The sequence below is a fragment of the Oreochromis niloticus genome, linkage group LG17, assembly GCF_001858045.2.
Source record: "Oreochromis niloticus isolate F11D_XX linkage group LG17, O_niloticus_UMD_NMBU, whole genome shotgun sequence".
Taxonomy (NCBI): domain Eukaryota; kingdom Metazoa; phylum Chordata; class Actinopteri; order Cichliformes; family Cichlidae; genus Oreochromis; species Oreochromis niloticus.
Genome location: NC_031981.2, coordinates 23,866,379 through 23,883,999, shown reverse-complemented (window position 1 = coordinate 23,883,999; position 17,621 = coordinate 23,866,379). Strand labels below are relative to the sequence as shown.

Genomic DNA, 17,621 nt, shown 5'->3' with positions numbered 1-17,621 from the left:
TATTAGATCGTCTAACTCCAATAAATCCATTGAATGCTCATCCCCAGTGATAATTAATTTCTCTGAAATATCAGTGAAAATGGCGTTGGCGATGCTGTCAAAATATTTTTGCACTTCTGGGCCTAAATGCAAATGCATGTCCTGGATTTCAGTCAAGATTCGAGCCAACAAATGTTTCTGGAGAGAAGGAGAAGGTGAGAACTCTGAAAGTTTACCCAGCTTTGAAAGCACAGCCTGAATTAGTTTGCTCAGCCATTTTTCAAAGTCTGAGTTGCTTTTGGGTGGCTCACAGGCTACTCCTTGTGACACTTCACACAGCTGCAATGTGTCCAGTACAAAATCTAAAAGCAGCTCTGCAGTAAAGCTATCTGGATAGCCTAATAAAAGCCTGTCCCACTGCTCTGATGTAATGTTTAAGTTATCCAAGAGGAAATTCAGAGCCTGTACTGTGGAATCATCCGGATTGCTCAGAGCTGTGTTATTATTTATCACAGTTTTGCTAGTGGTGGTGTGGACAGACGAGTCTTCATGCACGGGGTAATTCTGGGAAGACCTGAGTGGTACTCCTTGTGACACTTGACACAGCTGCAATGTGTCCTTTACAAAACCTAAAAGCAGCTCTACAGTAAAGATATCTGGATCGGCTAATGAAAGCCTGTCCCACTGCTCTGATGTAATTTTACTGAAGAAGCTATCCAAGAGGGAATTCAGAGCCTGTACTGTGGAATTAGCCGGATTGCTCAGAGCTGTGTTATCATTTATCATTGTTAATTTTATGTCTAAAATGTTATTTTGTGTTAAAGTTACTGTTTGAACGTTTAGAAGCACTTCTAATGTCCTGATGCATAAATGCGTTTCAACTGAACATAGGAGGAGATCTAGTATATATATGGCGAGACTTGACTCTATATGAGGACTAACGCTTTTGTGATGTTTCATTCCTTTGAAGTTTGGCGTTAGCCCCGCCCAACATGACGGGAGGGGAGGGGGGCACAAAGCTGTTGCCTAGCAACTGCCAAACGCACCTCTCACAGCTGCACAGTAAATATGGCTGTGTTAAATCAGCACTTACAGTTAAATTTGACACTGTGGCCGTCCGCTCCTGATCCAGCAGGTAAATGGCTCCCACTGACGCTACCGGCTGCGTGTCACATGTCACTCGATCGCGCTGAGAAAAAGTTCTGTTTTTGTACAGCGTGTATCCTGCTACAGCGCGTGTGTGGGCTCTACCACAAAAATATGTGTTTTGCACACAGATGACAGATTAGACAGTCCACAGGGGCCTCACATTTATTTTATGAACAAGGTTTTCATTCTAACCACTTTGATTTTAATTTTGCATAAATAAATCTAAATAAGAGTTTTAATTTTAATGCACAATTTGAACAAAAACAACAGAAACTAACACAAACACCACTTAACAACAAAAAGCTGGCACAATAAAAGGTAATGGACAAACGTCGGTTCATTTCCGACTATCTGATTCTTTCAAACTGACTCAGTTTGAGTCTAAAATGCTTCCATGCTGTCCAGCTTTGCTCGCTGCTCCTCCTGACGCTCCCACAGATCACAGAAAGGAGGTTTTACACTCATTCTTACACAGGTTGTTTATCCAAATGAGACAATGGAAACTACTAGTTGGGATGTTTTGTTTTGAAGACATATGAAATACAAGTAACTGATGGTAGCAGAACTCTGCAGTGCAAAATCCACTCAGTGCACTAATGGCTGCAGCATTAATGAACTTATATGGTTGTTCCACATTTAGGGGAAGATTGTTGTTTTGGTGCTGACTGGAGGAACCATTTAGCAACAAACTTAGCAGAAAACATATTTCCTGTGAGACAGGGGTATACGCATGTGCATCATCTGTAATAATTAATAATAAGAAAAGGCCATGTTTGTTTGTCACCAACGTTGTTGAAATAGGAGCTTTAATCTCACGGGGACTACAGTGAACTGAGGAGGCACAACAGCAGCTGATCTGACAGGAGCATCCAGCCAATAGATGAGGAACAAGTACTGCTAAATGTTTCTTTGCACTTTTTTTACTCGGTGTTTTATTTTTGAAGTGCAGACTTTCAACTTTAACTGTTCAGGACCTGCAGACATTTAGAGGATTATGTATAAAAAAGTCTGTAATTCCTAAACATTTAAAGCTGAAATTCTGCACTGCACATCTTAATTAATCAAACCAAATTATTTATGGACCTGTGTACATGTGCACACACAGTCTGATGGATGAGTGAAGTTGAACTCATACCAAAGCGACACTACCTCGTGCTGCGCATGATCCAGGATAAGTTATTTGTCTCCATAAATTTGTGTCTGTTCTGGAAAAACAGAATCTACAGAAGAACGTGTAGAATTCATGGCGTTGCAGTGCAGTTCTCAGCTATGAACACAGAGGGGCAGTGATGTCATTTTTTTTTCATCAGTGGCTGATCTGTTCAGAGCAAGAGCCCCCAAAAATGAGATTTGCTGCTAAGATTTCTTCCCTAATACACAAATAAAGGTCAAAGCAGAGAAACGGGAATAAAGGGAAAAGGACAAATACTCAGGCTGCACAGGCGGCTGCTGAACACATCAGCTGGGAGCTCTGTGGGAAAACAATGGGAGTATGTTAAGCGCAAGTTTGTGCTTTCCTTTTTCTTTTCCTCAAGAATCCCACCAGGTTATCATGTGTTGAGTGTAGGAAAGCATGGTTTTCTTAAATTCCTGATTGCTCTAAATCTGAAAACCCATATTCACTAATAATTTCTACATCTGTGCAGGGAGTATGAACGTGGCAGAGCCCAGTGTCTGTCAGGAGTTTGATGGCAGATGTGCTTCCAGTTCCTGTGAATTGCAAACAGGAGGCTCCTCTGAGCCTGAAGCGTCCTCGCTTCAGGCTGTTGGAGGTGTGTGTTTGTCAGCTAAACACAGTTTTCTGCTGAGAAACACGCAGACAGGCCTTCCTGTGATGCCTGAATAAATGAGGACAAAAGCTGATTAATCCTCTGAAGCTCTTTTGTCTGTCGGTATGAATGAACATCATCGCAGCTGTCTCTCACAAATGCTGCTTTATATTCAGAAAACAGAAAAGATATATATATATAGTTGTTCACAAAGCTGCAGATTTCAAAACTTAAAAAAGACTCGAATGTTTGCAGATCTGATAGTTTGACCTTGTTGAGGTCAGAACGGCCCGACGTCTTCAAGCTCGTCACATCTCTGAATGCACAACGCGTTGAGCCTTGAAGCTGGCAGATTACAGCAGCACAAGAGCTACCGCATATTAGTTTCAGTGCATCATGTTTTTATTTCATGACTTAGTAGTGTTTCTCTTTTTTGGGATGCAGGTGTAAATCTGTGGGGCAACAAAGCTAGTTTGTTAAACATAATGTAATGCTAATTTGGGTGCCTTTAAAAAAATATGCAAAAACGAAGAAAAAATGGGTTTTTGATCGAGGCACTGAATGCGTGTGATAATAATGTAACAGTAATTTGATTCTGTTTGCTTGCTTTGTGTTCAGAGTTTCCTCAGAGTACAAAGCCATCTATAGCTTCAGCTTACTTCTCTGCATAAAACAGAAGTTTCAGGATCTAATAAGCTGCCACGGCAGAAAGATCACAATGGAAATGGACTTAAAATCATCAAGTCATGTCTTCAGCTCTTGTACAAAACTGTTACTGTTGCATTAAATACATTTGTTTTAATGAGTGATTCTTATGGTTAATTCTAGTGATCAGAGATGTAATATTGTATTTGAAATAAAATTGTTCTGTTTTTCTTATGTTTCGGCCCCTAACTGTGTTTTACTGTATACAGTGTACTCTTGAATAAACAACTTTTCCAGTCTCACTTCATTTCTGGATATCTTAAAATTGATCCAGTGTCGCATTTAGTACAAAATGTGAACCATACACCAACCATTGTACATATAGATTTGCATTTGATACCTTTGCCCACAGCTGAGTGCATCATTGCTGCTGCCAGCATCATGATGTAATTAAATAGATGCCAAATCAAACCAAACTTCAGAACTGCTGTTCTGAGTCTGCTGAATCTCAGAAATAACAATCACAGTGCTTACTCCAGTTTCAAGTAATCAACACCTAGATGGTTTATTTTGTATGCACTATATTTTGGCACATTGTACGCAAAACAACCATGTTCTTTATTTGGCAATGCTCGGCTAATTCTGGATTAGTTGTGTGTGCGGTGAGGAAGAGGCCAGGGGCAAATAGGGTGGAGAGCTGGGTCAGGATTGACTAGGAATCTGTGACATGGATGAAAGCGCCGTAGGGGATGAAATGACCCTTTACCCTTGCCACCAGGAGGAGGAGGGCCATGACCATGTTCATGATCATGTGGAGGGGGGCCATGACCATGGTCGTGAGCATGTGGAGGGGGGCCACCATGACTATGAGGAGGGCGTCCTCCTTTGCCAGCATGGGGAGGAGGGCCATGACCATGGTCGTGAGCATGTGGAGGGGGGCCATGACCATGGTCGTGAGCATGTGGAGGGGGGCCACCATGACTATGAGGAGGGCGTCCTCCTTTGCCACCAGGAGGAGGAGGGCCATGACCATGTTCATGATCGTGTGGAGGGTGTCGTCCTTTGCCACCAGGAGGAGGAGGGCCATGACCATGGTCGTGAGCATGTGGAGGGCGTCCTCCACTTCCATTATGATGGTGATGGTGACCATGACCATGTGGACGGTGTCTTCCATGATGTCTACAGTCAGGCTCCTTCTCACCAGGCCCAAGGGCAGTAGTGTTCTGTTAAGAACAAAGTCAACAAATGCAAGAGGTTTTTTTTTTTTTTTTTAAATAAGCTGCCATAAAAAAAGGAAATTTATTGCAAAACTGCTGTTGGACTCACCTCTGCAGGATAGAAATCACAGTCATTGGACAGGAGTCCATTTTCACTGGAGTAAGATGACTTGCAGAAAGCATGACGCTTTAAAAAAGGAAGAATATACACAATGAGCAAACTAACAGGAATAAGCCATAAAAACGTATTTGACATTTAGGGATTAGAAATGCTGGAAGATCTGTAATGTTTGTATTTGATTTAATACTACTTACAACTGTGCAGTAAATCTCTTGTTACTCTTTAACATTGTGATATAATTTTAATGGGATGTGGTACTCCTGATCTCACTGAATACACACAGTAAAACTCCTTCCTAATTAATTACTTTACAACTGATCCTAATTTTAGTACACAGCATATCAAAATGTGGCTCAGGATTTTCTGAAGTGTATCAGTTGTACTTACAGCTCTGTCAGGACAGAGCGGAGTGCATGCCTCAATTACGATTCTAGAGCCCACTGGGCAACGAGTCTCCACAAGGGCAAACTCAGCATAGTAGTTCATTCCAGATGTCATTATATACTACAAGAAAAGAAGGTGTAAGGTTAAACAATGACTGATCTTATGAGTTCACAAAGACAGGGAGGAAGAAAAGGATCCTCTGTACCCCAGATGATATCCGTCCCACTTCCTTCAAGATGTAGTAGTGCTGGTTACTGGTGTTCTTGTTGAATTCTGTTGTTGCTTCATGAACAGACTTGAGACCTTCAGAGTCGTTGAGAGGCAGCAGCACGGGACAGTCAGGGCAGATGCGTACCATCTCCGAGTTAGTATTTACTGCAAATGCAAAGAATTGTAGTGAGTGTACGTTCAGAGGGTTCCAAAAATCACTGAGGCTCTTTAGCATTTTCTTTCAAATATTCTCCCTTGCAATCTTTCACAAGATAATGAACTTCTCCCCATGTTTACTTCTTAAAGACTCCTCTTCACTAGGATGCTTGTTTGCAATCATTTTGCATTTGTGAGTTTCTTCATTGGATTTTTTTAGTGTTACACACTTTGGAAGTATTTTGTCACCCTTGTCCCAACTTTTTGTGAGACATGTTAAATGCTTTAAATTCTAAAATAAGCATTTTTTTGTACTAAACAAAATGCCACAGTTTTAATATTTGATATTAGTGTACTGCTTTTACAAATTCTGTTTTTATCTGCAGTCAAATTTGCAGACAAATTATGAAAAACAGGGAATTTTTTTTCTTTCTTTTTTTTTTTTTTACTGATACCTGCTTTAAGGATTAAACCATCTATTATGGGTCCTTATAGTGAGTCTGTCTTTGGCCACATCAAATGTGTTTTTGAACAGGCAGACCAACAGCTTTGGAGTAACAAGTAATCAAAAATGATTGTAGATGCCTTGATCGTATCTACAGTAGCATCTTCTCAGTGAAATGGTGAACAGCTATGATGCAGAGAGAGCCCACCTTGTCGTGTGTCACATTCATATTTGGTTATGGTGGCATCACCATCTTTTATAGTCATCAACACAGTGCAGTTGGCCTTCACTGCCTTCAGAGAAACACAGAGAATGCAGCTTTATTTCATAACATCACTGAAGTAACTTTGCATAATTTGGCCAGATTAGCACGTCCACCTTCTGACCAGAGGTGAATGTTACATGAAGTCTGTGTGGGCAATGGATTAAGCAAACAGCTGCTTCGCATTTACCCGCTCTGTCTCTTCACGTAGTTCACAGTCCTCAAAGGGTTTCGGGTTGGTAGTGTGGCATTTTGTCTCCCGAAGATCCAGCTGCAACTTTACATTACATCCACCATCAACCTGGAAAGAGCAGAGAGTAAGACTGTCATTCATATTTACTGATGCAGTTTCCTATATCACCACAGTAACGCCATGACAGACATTAAGGATTTTTTGTCATGAAAAGCTGATGTAATGGAAAACTACAATAAACATTAATGATAATTTTAAAAAAAGAAAAACATTTCAAAAGAATTGTGGACTTGGATTTGTCACTCACCATGCTTTTATAGAACTGCTACTGTTTTTTCTACTCTCTTCTATTGTTTAAGTTTTGTCCCATTTTTTTTATTATCTCTTTGCTCCTCTTATCAAAGTGGAAATACTCAGAATTCCCAAATCTCAAATGTGAACTGCAAATGTGCACATTTACTGCTACTATCATACCTGTTCCACACTGTTTCCTTGAACTTCATGCAGTCTGAATTTGTAGCCATGGTCGTGATACTCATTGATGTGATGCACTGCCTTGTCTGCTGCCGCCGGACCGTTACCTTCACTGCATGTTAGTGGCGCCAAACCTGGGGCAGCGCTGCAAAGCAGGACTGCTGCCGAAAGAAGTGTCAGGACTCGTAAAGTCCTCATGGTACAGAGGAGAAGACTGGAGCAGGCCACTATTACGGGGCTGTTATATAGAGTGGATTGGTTAACATATGTCAGTGGGTTAGACAGACAGTGACAAACAAGACAGGAAATAAATGATAAATAAATAGAATCGACCAGAAGACAAACATGAACTTTAATCAGAGGAGCTCAGCATATTTTGAAATGTTTACTGAACCAGTCAGTTTCATCACACTTCTTACACAGTCAATATTTAAACTGAAGGAAATGTCATTGTACGATTTTTAGCAGCTGCAGATCTTACATTTTGTTTTTTCCTCATCATTACAATCAGAATGTTTGGAAAGATTTCAGATTTGGCCCAACTTTGTTCATTTGATTTATATTTGGAATAAACCAGGGTAGCTGTTTAAACATGACTTCTATCCAAATTTTGGCACAAGAACATGGATCTTTATTCTTTTAAGGGGTTTCCACACCCTTAAAAATAATTAATACAACTGTTTTGTTTCTTCTCTTTTCTTTTTGGTTATTTATTTTGGTTGTAAAAGTTTAAGCATATTTTTATCACTTCATTCAAATGCCAGAACACTGAGAGAGTTATTTGTTATTTTACACCCATTGACCCCGGAGAATTCTCTAGATCAAAATAGCTTCAGACAAACTTTTACCCAGCAATGCTACAACGTTTTTTCATTATCAAGTATAGGTGGATTGTCTTAACCTCGAGGTGATAAAAAAACATCCATGGCCAGATTTATTGCTTAACTTACTAAGAATATTAAAAAAACAAAAAACTATTGTAATTTCCTAGAAAGGTGCAGTGTTTTAATCCTTGGAAAGGCATGCACACAGTTATTTTGGGTGTTCTTGATGAAGATACAAGAAAGTGAAAAGTATAGAAGCACTTTGCATTCTCAGTAGAAAAGCACCATTTAAGTGCCAGTCAGCATACTATTTACTGCAAACGTATTTGGACGACTTTCACATTTAGAATGCAGAATTTGATTATTAAAAAAACCATACAAAGAAATTTGCTAAAGTTTACAATAGGCAAGTTACTGCTATTTGCACCAACAGGCAAAGTGTTGATGTGTTGATTTACCACAGCACAAAAAGATTAACACATTTCTACTTAACATGGCTGATAATTCTTATCAGAACAAGCATAATCGTTAAAAGCGTACAAAATCTTTGAGTTGGCCCAGTTAGTTAGTATTAATGGAATTTTGAAACCCAATGTGACAAGCGAAGGAAGAAACTCAGGGACACGAGGGACAATATCAAAGACAATAGCAACCTGTTAATCACATGCAGGCTACTATGTTGCGTAATCCTTTTTGAATCTAAAGGGGACTATAACTTATCATAACTATATGGTGCTGTCTGACAGGACTCTTCTACAGCATGTCTTTTATCCTGTCTTCCTTCTCTCACTCCAACCGGTTGCAGCAGATGGCCCCGCCCCTCCCTGAGCCTGGTTCTGCTGTACACTGTAAAATCTAATTAGTTCCCAGAACTCAAAAAAATTATGGAAACTCGTTGCCTCAAAAAAATTGAGTAAAGCTTAGCTAAAAATGACTAAGTTAGGACAACTTATTTACTTTGAGTACTCTGTACAAGCTCATTTGTTCCCAGAACTCAAAAAAATTGGATCAAGTTTACGTAAGATGACCAAGTTAGGGCAGCTTACTCATTTTGAGTACACTGTACAGCCGTGTTAGTTCCCAGAACTCAAAAACATTATGGAAATTCGTTGCCTCAAAAAAACTAAGTAAAGCTTACTTAAGATGACTGTTAGGACAACTTATACATTGCAAGTCTGCAGTATTAACAATAACTTGATATTTCTGACTGTACAATACTAATTGTTTACCTACTGACAAACATGTTAAGTTCAACTAAATGAAAAAACAATTGTGGTAACCTGAATATGATTAAAAATAATTAACAACAATTTTTGTAATGATGTTAAAAAATTTTTTCCAACTTTTATTTTCAAACACAACAAAGTATAACAGCCAACATACTGGACACTGTTCTGCTGAACAACAAACAATTATATTGCCATCACTGTTATAATCTTACAATGAAACAAAGTCTCAGATGTAATTATTCTGAAACTAAGTTTAGGTCTACCACAGTTTGTTTTGTACTTACTTATATAATCAAAATAAAATATTTATTGTTCTGTCACAAGTGCAGTCTCTAATTTAAACAACACATTTGTTTTCCATTGCAACACAGCAGCTGGAATGTTGTATTATTTTAAGGATGCTTGTTTCCAGTCCAGGCATTACTGCCTGAATGACTGTCATGGATCGAGGTGATCCAAATGTAGGTGCAGAAGAAAGTCTTTAACTTCCCTTAAGTACAGTGGCAGTGGATGTGGGTTGGAGATGTAATGAGCTTGAACCTGCAGGTGACCATCTTCACTGACCACACCACCTGTGACGGAGGACTCATCTCTCCTGTTGTCCTGCAAGCAAACAATCATACTTTTTGGAACATGAACTTAATTGCTTTCTTAAAACATTTTTTTCTGCATTTGGTATAGAACAGACTCCAATTTAGACGATCTCAGGCTCCCTCCCCACCGGAGAGGTGACATTCAATATCCCAAATTGTCAGTCTGGATAGCCCTGACCACCACCCGACACACAATAATGTCATGAAAGCATCATTTTAAAAAAAAGGGCTTTCATTCTAATGATGTGCAAAATGATTTTGGGCACAAAACAGATTTTGCTGTTAGAAAACTTGCAGACTTCACTATATACAGTGTAGACCCTCTAAACTAAGTTTGAGGGATGTGATCTTTCAAGAAATGCAGACCAAACTGTTGTTGTTTGTTTACCTACACAGCATGTCTTGTAGAATTAACTGTGGTCACCAGCAACAGCATAGTGCAGTCATATCTCAAGTCTAATAACAGAAGACAGGAAAAGATCAGTAAAGAAAAAACTTCCCCAAACCAAAGCACAAATAAAACAATAAGTAAAACAGGCTGATCTAAAGTATGATTAAAGTTCAGCCTGATTAATATAAGTGTCACTGACAGTTGCTAATATATTGGAAAACCAAAACACTTACTGATGTCTTTCTGTCCAACAGCAGGAGTGCTGGTCCGGAGCCTCAAAGACAGTAAGAAGCCAGCAGAGGGAGAAAAAACAGAACATTTTTCAGAAACTGATTTGATCCTTAATGGCTGTGCAATCATTGTAACACAGAGTTCGCTTATGTTGTTAAATAAAGGCTAGATTTGACATTAATAGATGCCACAGATGTTCTAAAGCTGCCACAAAGCATGAAAAAAAAAAAAAAAATAGACGTCTCCGAAAACGTTGGAGCATTTTTGCAAATATGCGATGTCTTGATAAATCGAGCAGATATTTGAGCATTACACAGCTATATTGTCGCCTGAAAATATCTTAAAAGTTTATTTTGTAACCCAGAAAAAGTAATAAGTTTTTCAGCGGCGCTCCTCCGCCATTGCCGCGCTTACAAGTACACAGGCTCCGACAACCGTGGCCGACAAATGCGATCCTCCTTTTCCCCAGACTACCCTTTCTGGGTCACAAAATAACCTTTTAAGATATTTTCAGGCGACAATGTAGCTATGTAATGCTCAAATATCTACTTAATTTATCAAAATATCACATATTTGCAAAAGTGCTTCCACGTTTTCGGAGAGCTCTGTTATCCACCCCCCACATCCCACACCTACCCCACCCCTAACGGCTACACCTCCCGAAGAATTTTGTCTGGGCTCTTATCTCACTTATTTATTTCAAACAATCAACAGAAAATTTCACCACATAGTTTTATGTAAGGTTTTTAAGGCTGTGGTGTTAATTTTTAAGTAACATGAGCCCAGCGGCAGCAGCAACGCTAGGCTAACACTAACTAGCTAGCAAGATTTTAAACCTGGTGCTAAACTAAGAGAAGCCACAAAATCAGTTTGAATAAGAGTAAACATTTACTCACCAAGTCAGTGTATCAGGTAAAGATCCACAGCAATGACAACAATAATATCTTGAGCTGACGCTTCTCCAGGTTTGCTCAACATATTCCATAAAAAATGCACCGTGAACATGCGGACTGATCCGAGAGGGAGGAGGACGGTAGTCACGTGGCATTTTCAAAACACATCTTTCATCCTTCCGCACTGAGAAGCAAAACTTCCAGCTTACTTAGTTTTTCTAAGTTAAGACAACTCAGATAAATGGAGTTTATCAGCGTTTTTGCATAAAAAGTACTGGTAACTTATTTAAATTGAGTTCTAATAACAAATTGATAAAAATTGAGTTCAGCCTATTTAATATTTTTAATTAAACACAATATTAGATTTTACAGTGTAGGTTTCTTCCTGTTAAAAGGGAGTTTTTCCTTCCCACTGTCGCCAAAGTGCTTGCTCATAGAGGGTTAGGTAAGCAGGTAAGTATTACTAAGTAATTGCATTACATTTTAACTGCATAAAACTCTGGATACTGTGTACTGTATTTCACTCCCTGGTATAACTGTCAAATGGGCACCTAAAAGCAGATAACTCGTAAGGTGGAGAGAAAATGAATTCTCACTAATTTAGAAGATCTTTATTTAGACTGGATAAAGATTTCGTTGCTCTATTAAAAAAGCCCTCCATAAAGCTAGAACATCTTACTATTCATCATTGATTGAAGAAAATAAGAACAACTCCAGGTTTCTCTTCAGCACTGCAGCCAAGCTGATAAAAAGTCAGAGCACTGTTGAGCTAACTATTCCTTTAATGCTAACTAGAAATGAATTCATGAACTTTTAACCATTTTGACCATTAGAGAAACAATTATTCATAACTTTCATTAAGTACAGCTACTTACATCATCACTGATATTTATTTAGACAGTCTGTGAAGGTTCTCAGTCATGTAGGTCAATGTAGTCTAATGAGCTTGGAAAGAAAAGCGTCTGGAGAGCACCATGAGCTGGATAACTGAGCACATACACAGACTTTGCAGAATTTCCTAACTGGATGATTACAAATGCATCAACAGAAGAAGAAGAAGGTGGTTTCAAATGGTAACAGAGAGGTACTGCTGGGATTTGAACCCAGGATCTCCTGTTTACTAGACAGGCGCTTTGACCAGCTAAGCCACAGCACCTCCTGATGGGTTTCTTTCCAAGCTCCTTAGATTTATTTGGACTATTTTTCCTCTAACTGAACTTTCTGAGTTAACTTCCTTCACCCATTGTGAAGGAAGAAACTCAGGGACACAAAAGAAAATATCAAAGACAATAGCAACCTGTTAATCACATGCAGGCTACTATGTTGCGTAATCCTTTTTGAATCTAAAGGGGACTATAACTTATCATAACTATATGGTGCTGTCTGACTGGAAATGACTGACAACATAAAGCAATCAGGAAAGTGTTTGCTGAGGTCAGAGATTATGTGAGTCAAAAACTGGATTACATAGTGGTTGAACCACCAACTTGCCAAGTAGACAACCTGCTCTTTCTCCTGAGCTACAACCACCCACAATACTATTAAAATGACATAATTTGTGGTATACATTTGCATGTTTATTTTGTTCATAAAATTTCTTAGGCCGCTCGGGAGGTAGAGCAGGTCACCTATTGATCTTCTGTGGAACCAGCTTCCAGTTTGGATTCAGGACACAGACACTATCTCTACTTTTAATATTAGGCTTAAAACTTTCCTTTTTGCTAAAGCATAAAGTTAGGGATGGATCAGGTGACCATGAATCCTCCCTTAGTTATGCCGCAATAGGTGAAGGTTGCTGGGGGATTCCCATGATGCATTGGGCATTTCTTCTTCAGTCACCTTTCTCACTCACTATGTGTTAATAGACCTCTCTGCGTTGAATCATACTTGTTATTAATTTCTGACTCACTTCCACAGCACATCTTTATCCTGTCTTCCTTCTCTCACCCCAACCAGTCGCAGCAGATGGCCCCGCCCCTCCCTGAGCCTGGTTCTGCCGGAGGTTTCTTCCTGTTAAAAGGGAGTTTTTCCTTCCCACTGTCACCAAAGTGCTTGCTCATAGAGGAGCAGTTACTTAGAGAGAGCATAGAAAGCAGTCCTTGGGTGAATGAGGCAAGTTGTGTAAAGCACTTTGAGCGATAGAGTAGAAAAGCTCTATATAAGAACCAGTCCATTAATTTAACTTTGAAACTTTGATTTGAAACATTCAGTGTCTGACACTGTCACAGTAATAGTAAGGGTCCTGCAGATGTCACTTAGTAATTGCATTACATTTTAACTGCATAAGACTCTGGATACTGTAGCTCCTGTGAAAAGAAAGCCTGAAATCAGAAGTATTTGACTCCCTGGTATAACTGTCAAATGCGCACCTAAAAGCAGATAACTCGTAAGGTGGAGAGAAAATGAATTCTCACTAATTTAGAAGATCTTTATTTAGACTGGATAAAAAGTTTGTTTCTCTATAAAAAAGCCCTCCATAAAGCTAGAACATCTTACTATTCATCATGGATTGAAGAAAATAAGAACAACTCCAGGTTTCTCTTCAGCACTGCAGCCAAGCTGATAAAAAGTCAGAGCACTGTTGAGCTAACTATTCCTTTAATGCTAACTAGAAATGAATTCATGAACTTTTAACCATTTTGACCATTAGAGAAACAATTATTCATAACTTTCATTAAATACAGGTACTTTCAATACCACTGATATTTATTTAGACAGTCTGTGAAGGTTCTCAGTCATGTAGGTCATTGTAGTCTAATGAGCTTGGAAAGAAAAGCGCCCGGACAGCACCATGAGCTGGATAACTGAGCACATACACAGACTTTGCAGAATTTCCTAACTGGATGATTACAATTGCATCAACAGAAGAAGAAGAAGGTGGTTTCAAATGGTAACAGAGGGGTACTGCTGGGATTTGAACCCAGGATCTCCTGTTTACTAGACAGGCGCTTTGACCAGCTAAGCCACAGCACCTCCCGGTGTGTTTCTTTCCAAGCTCCTTAGATTTATTTGGACTATTTTTCCTCTAACTGAACTTTCTGAGTTAACTTGAGTAATTACTTCCTCCAAACCATCAACATGCCTTTTCGACTCCATTCTTACAAAACTGCTCAAGGAAGTTTAATGTTTTAATTTTTATTGATTGGTTTATTGATTGATTTTTTTTTATTCTTCCTTAGTCTTGTCAAAGTGATTTGTTTATAGTAGTGAAAGCTAAACTTGAACAGTGTTTTTAAATCTATCTGGAAAGACATAACTATGGTCTGCATACAGAATGAATGACAGGGTTCATGGAAACTTATTAACACTAACAAAGAACAGTTACATTTAAAATCAATTTTGGAAATGTTAGTATAACACAAAACACAAAAGGCAGTGTGTGAATGTCATGCTTGCTGACAAATTCAACAAAATCACGAGGCTGAGATTTTTGGCCATCATTTTGTAACCTCGAAAGGTTCAAGGTTAGTAATACACGCACCCCCCCCCCCCCCCCCCCCCACACACACACACACACACTTTAAGCTTAGTGAGTATTCATGCCATCTTACAATTCATGACCATCTCTTTTCATTATTCAGTAACTTGTAACAGACTGTAAAGATACAGTTTGCAATATTTATTAAGAAAATCTTTGGCAGTAGATGAGTGGTGCCATTTAAATATCATACAGAAAACATGTATGCAATTTTTTAAGTTGCATTTGTCTTTTCTTTCTTTCTCTGTTAGACTCGTTCCTTTGCTTTACAGTGCCAGCTTTTGACCATTGCCAGGTTTTCAGGTTGAATGTCTGCTTTTGTTTGCCCACTCTAAAGTACAGTCTGTTAATCAACCATAGTGTCACATGTTTTGACATTGACCGTTTTAAAGCCAGTCTACTGCCCACACTACAAAATGGGTTCATTTACAAGCAGAAGTTAAAAAAAGCCTTTTTCCCCCTTTTTTTGTTGTTCCTGTCCTGTCCAGCACTGTAAGAATCAGAATTGTTGTCTGAAGGCAAAAAAAATACCCAGCACATTTATGTTCCCAAATGGACCATTTGCTGTAATGGTCTACTTGATAGTCATATTTTACTAGAATTTTTGAGTCTATCACAGCGGACAAGAACCAGGGGGACGGAAAAGAGAAAGAGCAAAGAAAGAGAAGTTAGGGAGAGAGTTCACAGAAGAAGAGAGAGAGAGAAAGAACACTGAACCACTGAACTGAGTAACCACGGCAACAACCAACATATGCATAAGTAACAATAAATAATAAATAATAAATGTTACTGAGCAGCACACAGTACTACCAATACATAATATGTTTAGAGTTTGTGGGGAGTCAGCCACTTTATCATTTTTGGTTTTAAATAAACTGTAACAGCAATGTGTAACAACTAGTGCAATAATAATTAATAATAATGAAATTAACCAACAAAGTAAGACAAAAACTAGAACTAAAAAGGGTTTATTTCCAACACAAAGTGATATGTACAGAAAGTGCAAGGAGACTGGACTCCAGGAAATCCAGGGGAACAGGGTAGGTCACGCTCACTCCTCTTCAGCTACAAACTGCGATTTGCTAGTCACTCACAAACTCATAGACTTCCAGGGAAGAACAGGGATGGGTCCAGGAGGTCTATTAAGGGAACACAGATTAGACTGCAGGCAAACACAGACGGGTGAAACAGTTAGTTAGAGCCGGGGCTACACTGACGCGAGTTGTACAACGATCCAGCGATGAGTAGCACCGATCTATCGTCTTAAGTAGTATCAGGAATGCTGAGATAATGAGCAGCAGGTGAGAGGATGTCTCGCAGGTGTGTGGGCCAAAAGCGGGGACCTATCATGAGTTCTGCCCATGAGGAATATATATATGTGTATATATTACTTTGAAATTTCAAGATTAAAGTTGAAAATCTATTCTGAGATTTTACAAATCCACTTGGAAGAGTGGATTTGTAAAAAAAAAATGAAGTGGCTGGCAGTGGACAGATGCAAAGGATATCAATGGTTACACCTTTGTGCAATAAAGAGGATGTAAGTTGCGTCACAAGACAGCTGATAAAGTCATTTTTCCGAGGGTATGGGAGCTGTGGCAGTTTGTCTTGAAACAACAACTGTTTTTGACATTTTGACTTTTTTCTTAAAATACTAATACGACTTTTTTCTCGTGACCTTTGGGATTAGTTATTAAATGTTTGCTGTTCTTTGTTTACTGCCAAAAAACCTATTTGAAAAAAAAAGTTGTGAATCAGTTTAATCAAAGTAAAGCTCAGTATTACACAACCTAAAGCCTTAGCTTGAATGGCAAGTTATAAAAGCTGCCAGTTAAAAGAGGACCCTCAGTCGTCTCCAGTTTACTTCACCAGGTTTTGTTTCTATCTCTCTTCTCTACTCTGTCTGTGTGTTTTGGTTTGGTCTGTGCTCATGGACTGATGAGGTAGTGGCTGGCTGTCATTAGTGATGGACAAAGTGAAGCTTCAAACTGAAAACCGTCTCTACAATGACTCCTGCTGGCCAATTTGGGTATCGGCACACTTTGATAATACTGTTCTGTGAAACAATGACGCAGACACAGCCTGCACAATTCAAAACAATGCTACTTACTAAATCAAAATTCTCCCTCCGTTCACATTGGTGAGACTGTGTCACAATACATTCATGTATAAAGTAAAACATACTGAGAAAAGACCGCTGTGTTTATTGTAGTAACTACACAAGGTTTCAGCTGTTTTTGGGCTCAGTCAGCTTCATTTTTTGCTAGCCTTGCTTACAGCCCTCAAAGTTTAGATATGTTTGGTTGACTTTAAGCTTTCTAAGCTTTTCTTTCATTGTAAAGCGAAGCTAGAAGCTGGCATAAGGTTTGATTTTTAATTAATTTAAAATACGTATTGAAATGAAAAGAAAATTGATTGATTGTGAAAAACTTGATTGTGTTTTTACATCTTTATAAAAAAGATAACATTTATTACACTTTCACGGGCTAATTCTGACCAATCATAACAGTCCAGTTCATGCTCATTGACCAGTACATTTTTAAATCATCCTCTGAACCATGAAGAAACTTTCCTTAACATTATTTGCGGCGTATAGCTACAGTGGAGTGTGTCCTGTAACATGATGTTTGAGTCTGGAGTTTCAGTTATTGTAAACCTGCAGCCTCCTGCTGTTTATGAGATATTGGCACCAGAAGGGTGTGTGAGAACATAGAAGGAAAAAATAATGAAAAACTGTTAAGACATAGATTGCTTGTAATTCATGGAAGTGTTTTTCTAGCTTTTATTTTTTACACTGTAAATATGTTCCTTATGGGGGCCAGGTTATATTAAGGAAGAAGTCACTTTATGCAGCAAATAAGATTTTCTATTGAAATAAAAAAAAAAAAAATCAAAAACAAAACAAAACTAGAGAACAGACGGAGCCAGAGCTGAAAATGGAAATGAACCTTTATCTTGGTGTTTGCTTCTTTCTTTCT

The 17,621-nt window shown here is 38.8% G+C and overlaps 1 protein-coding gene and 2 non-coding genes across 4 annotated transcripts; all 3 read right to left on the bottom strand.

The window, feature by feature from the left end:
* Positions 1–4,081: 4,081 nt before the first annotated feature.
* On the bottom strand, positions 4,082–7,255 carry LOC109194353 (histidine-rich glycoprotein). 2 transcript variants are annotated; one of them, XM_019347037.2, is made up of 8 exons: positions 7,005–7,255; positions 6,528–6,638; positions 6,284–6,368; positions 5,470–5,639; positions 5,268–5,384; positions 4,869–4,946; positions 4,711–4,765; positions 4,082–4,539 (listed from the first exon to the last, which is right to left on the bottom strand). In XM_019347037.2, exons 1-8 carry the CDS (start codon positions 7,200–7,202, stop codon positions 4,190–4,192), a joined length of 1,164 nt encoding a protein of 387 aa, XP_019202582.1. In that variant the 5' UTR covers positions 7,203–7,255; the 3' UTR covers positions 4,082–4,189. The 2 variants fall into 2 exon arrangements, with proteins under 2 accessions (XP_019202582.1, XP_013128933.2); XM_013273479.3 differs by having other exon boundaries at positions 4,082–4,765; positions 7,005–7,253.
* Positions 7,256–12,247: 4,992 nt separating this feature from the next.
* Positions 12,248–12,321, bottom strand: trnat-agu (transfer RNA threonine (anticodon AGU)). Its single transcript has one exon. It is a non-coding gene; the product is annotated as a tRNA-Thr (tRNA).
* Positions 12,322–14,064: 1,743 nt separating this feature from the next.
* Positions 14,065–14,138, bottom strand: trnat-agu (transfer RNA threonine (anticodon AGU)). Its single transcript has one exon. It is a non-coding gene; the product is annotated as a tRNA-Thr (tRNA).
* Positions 14,139–17,621: the final 3,483 nt, after the last annotated feature.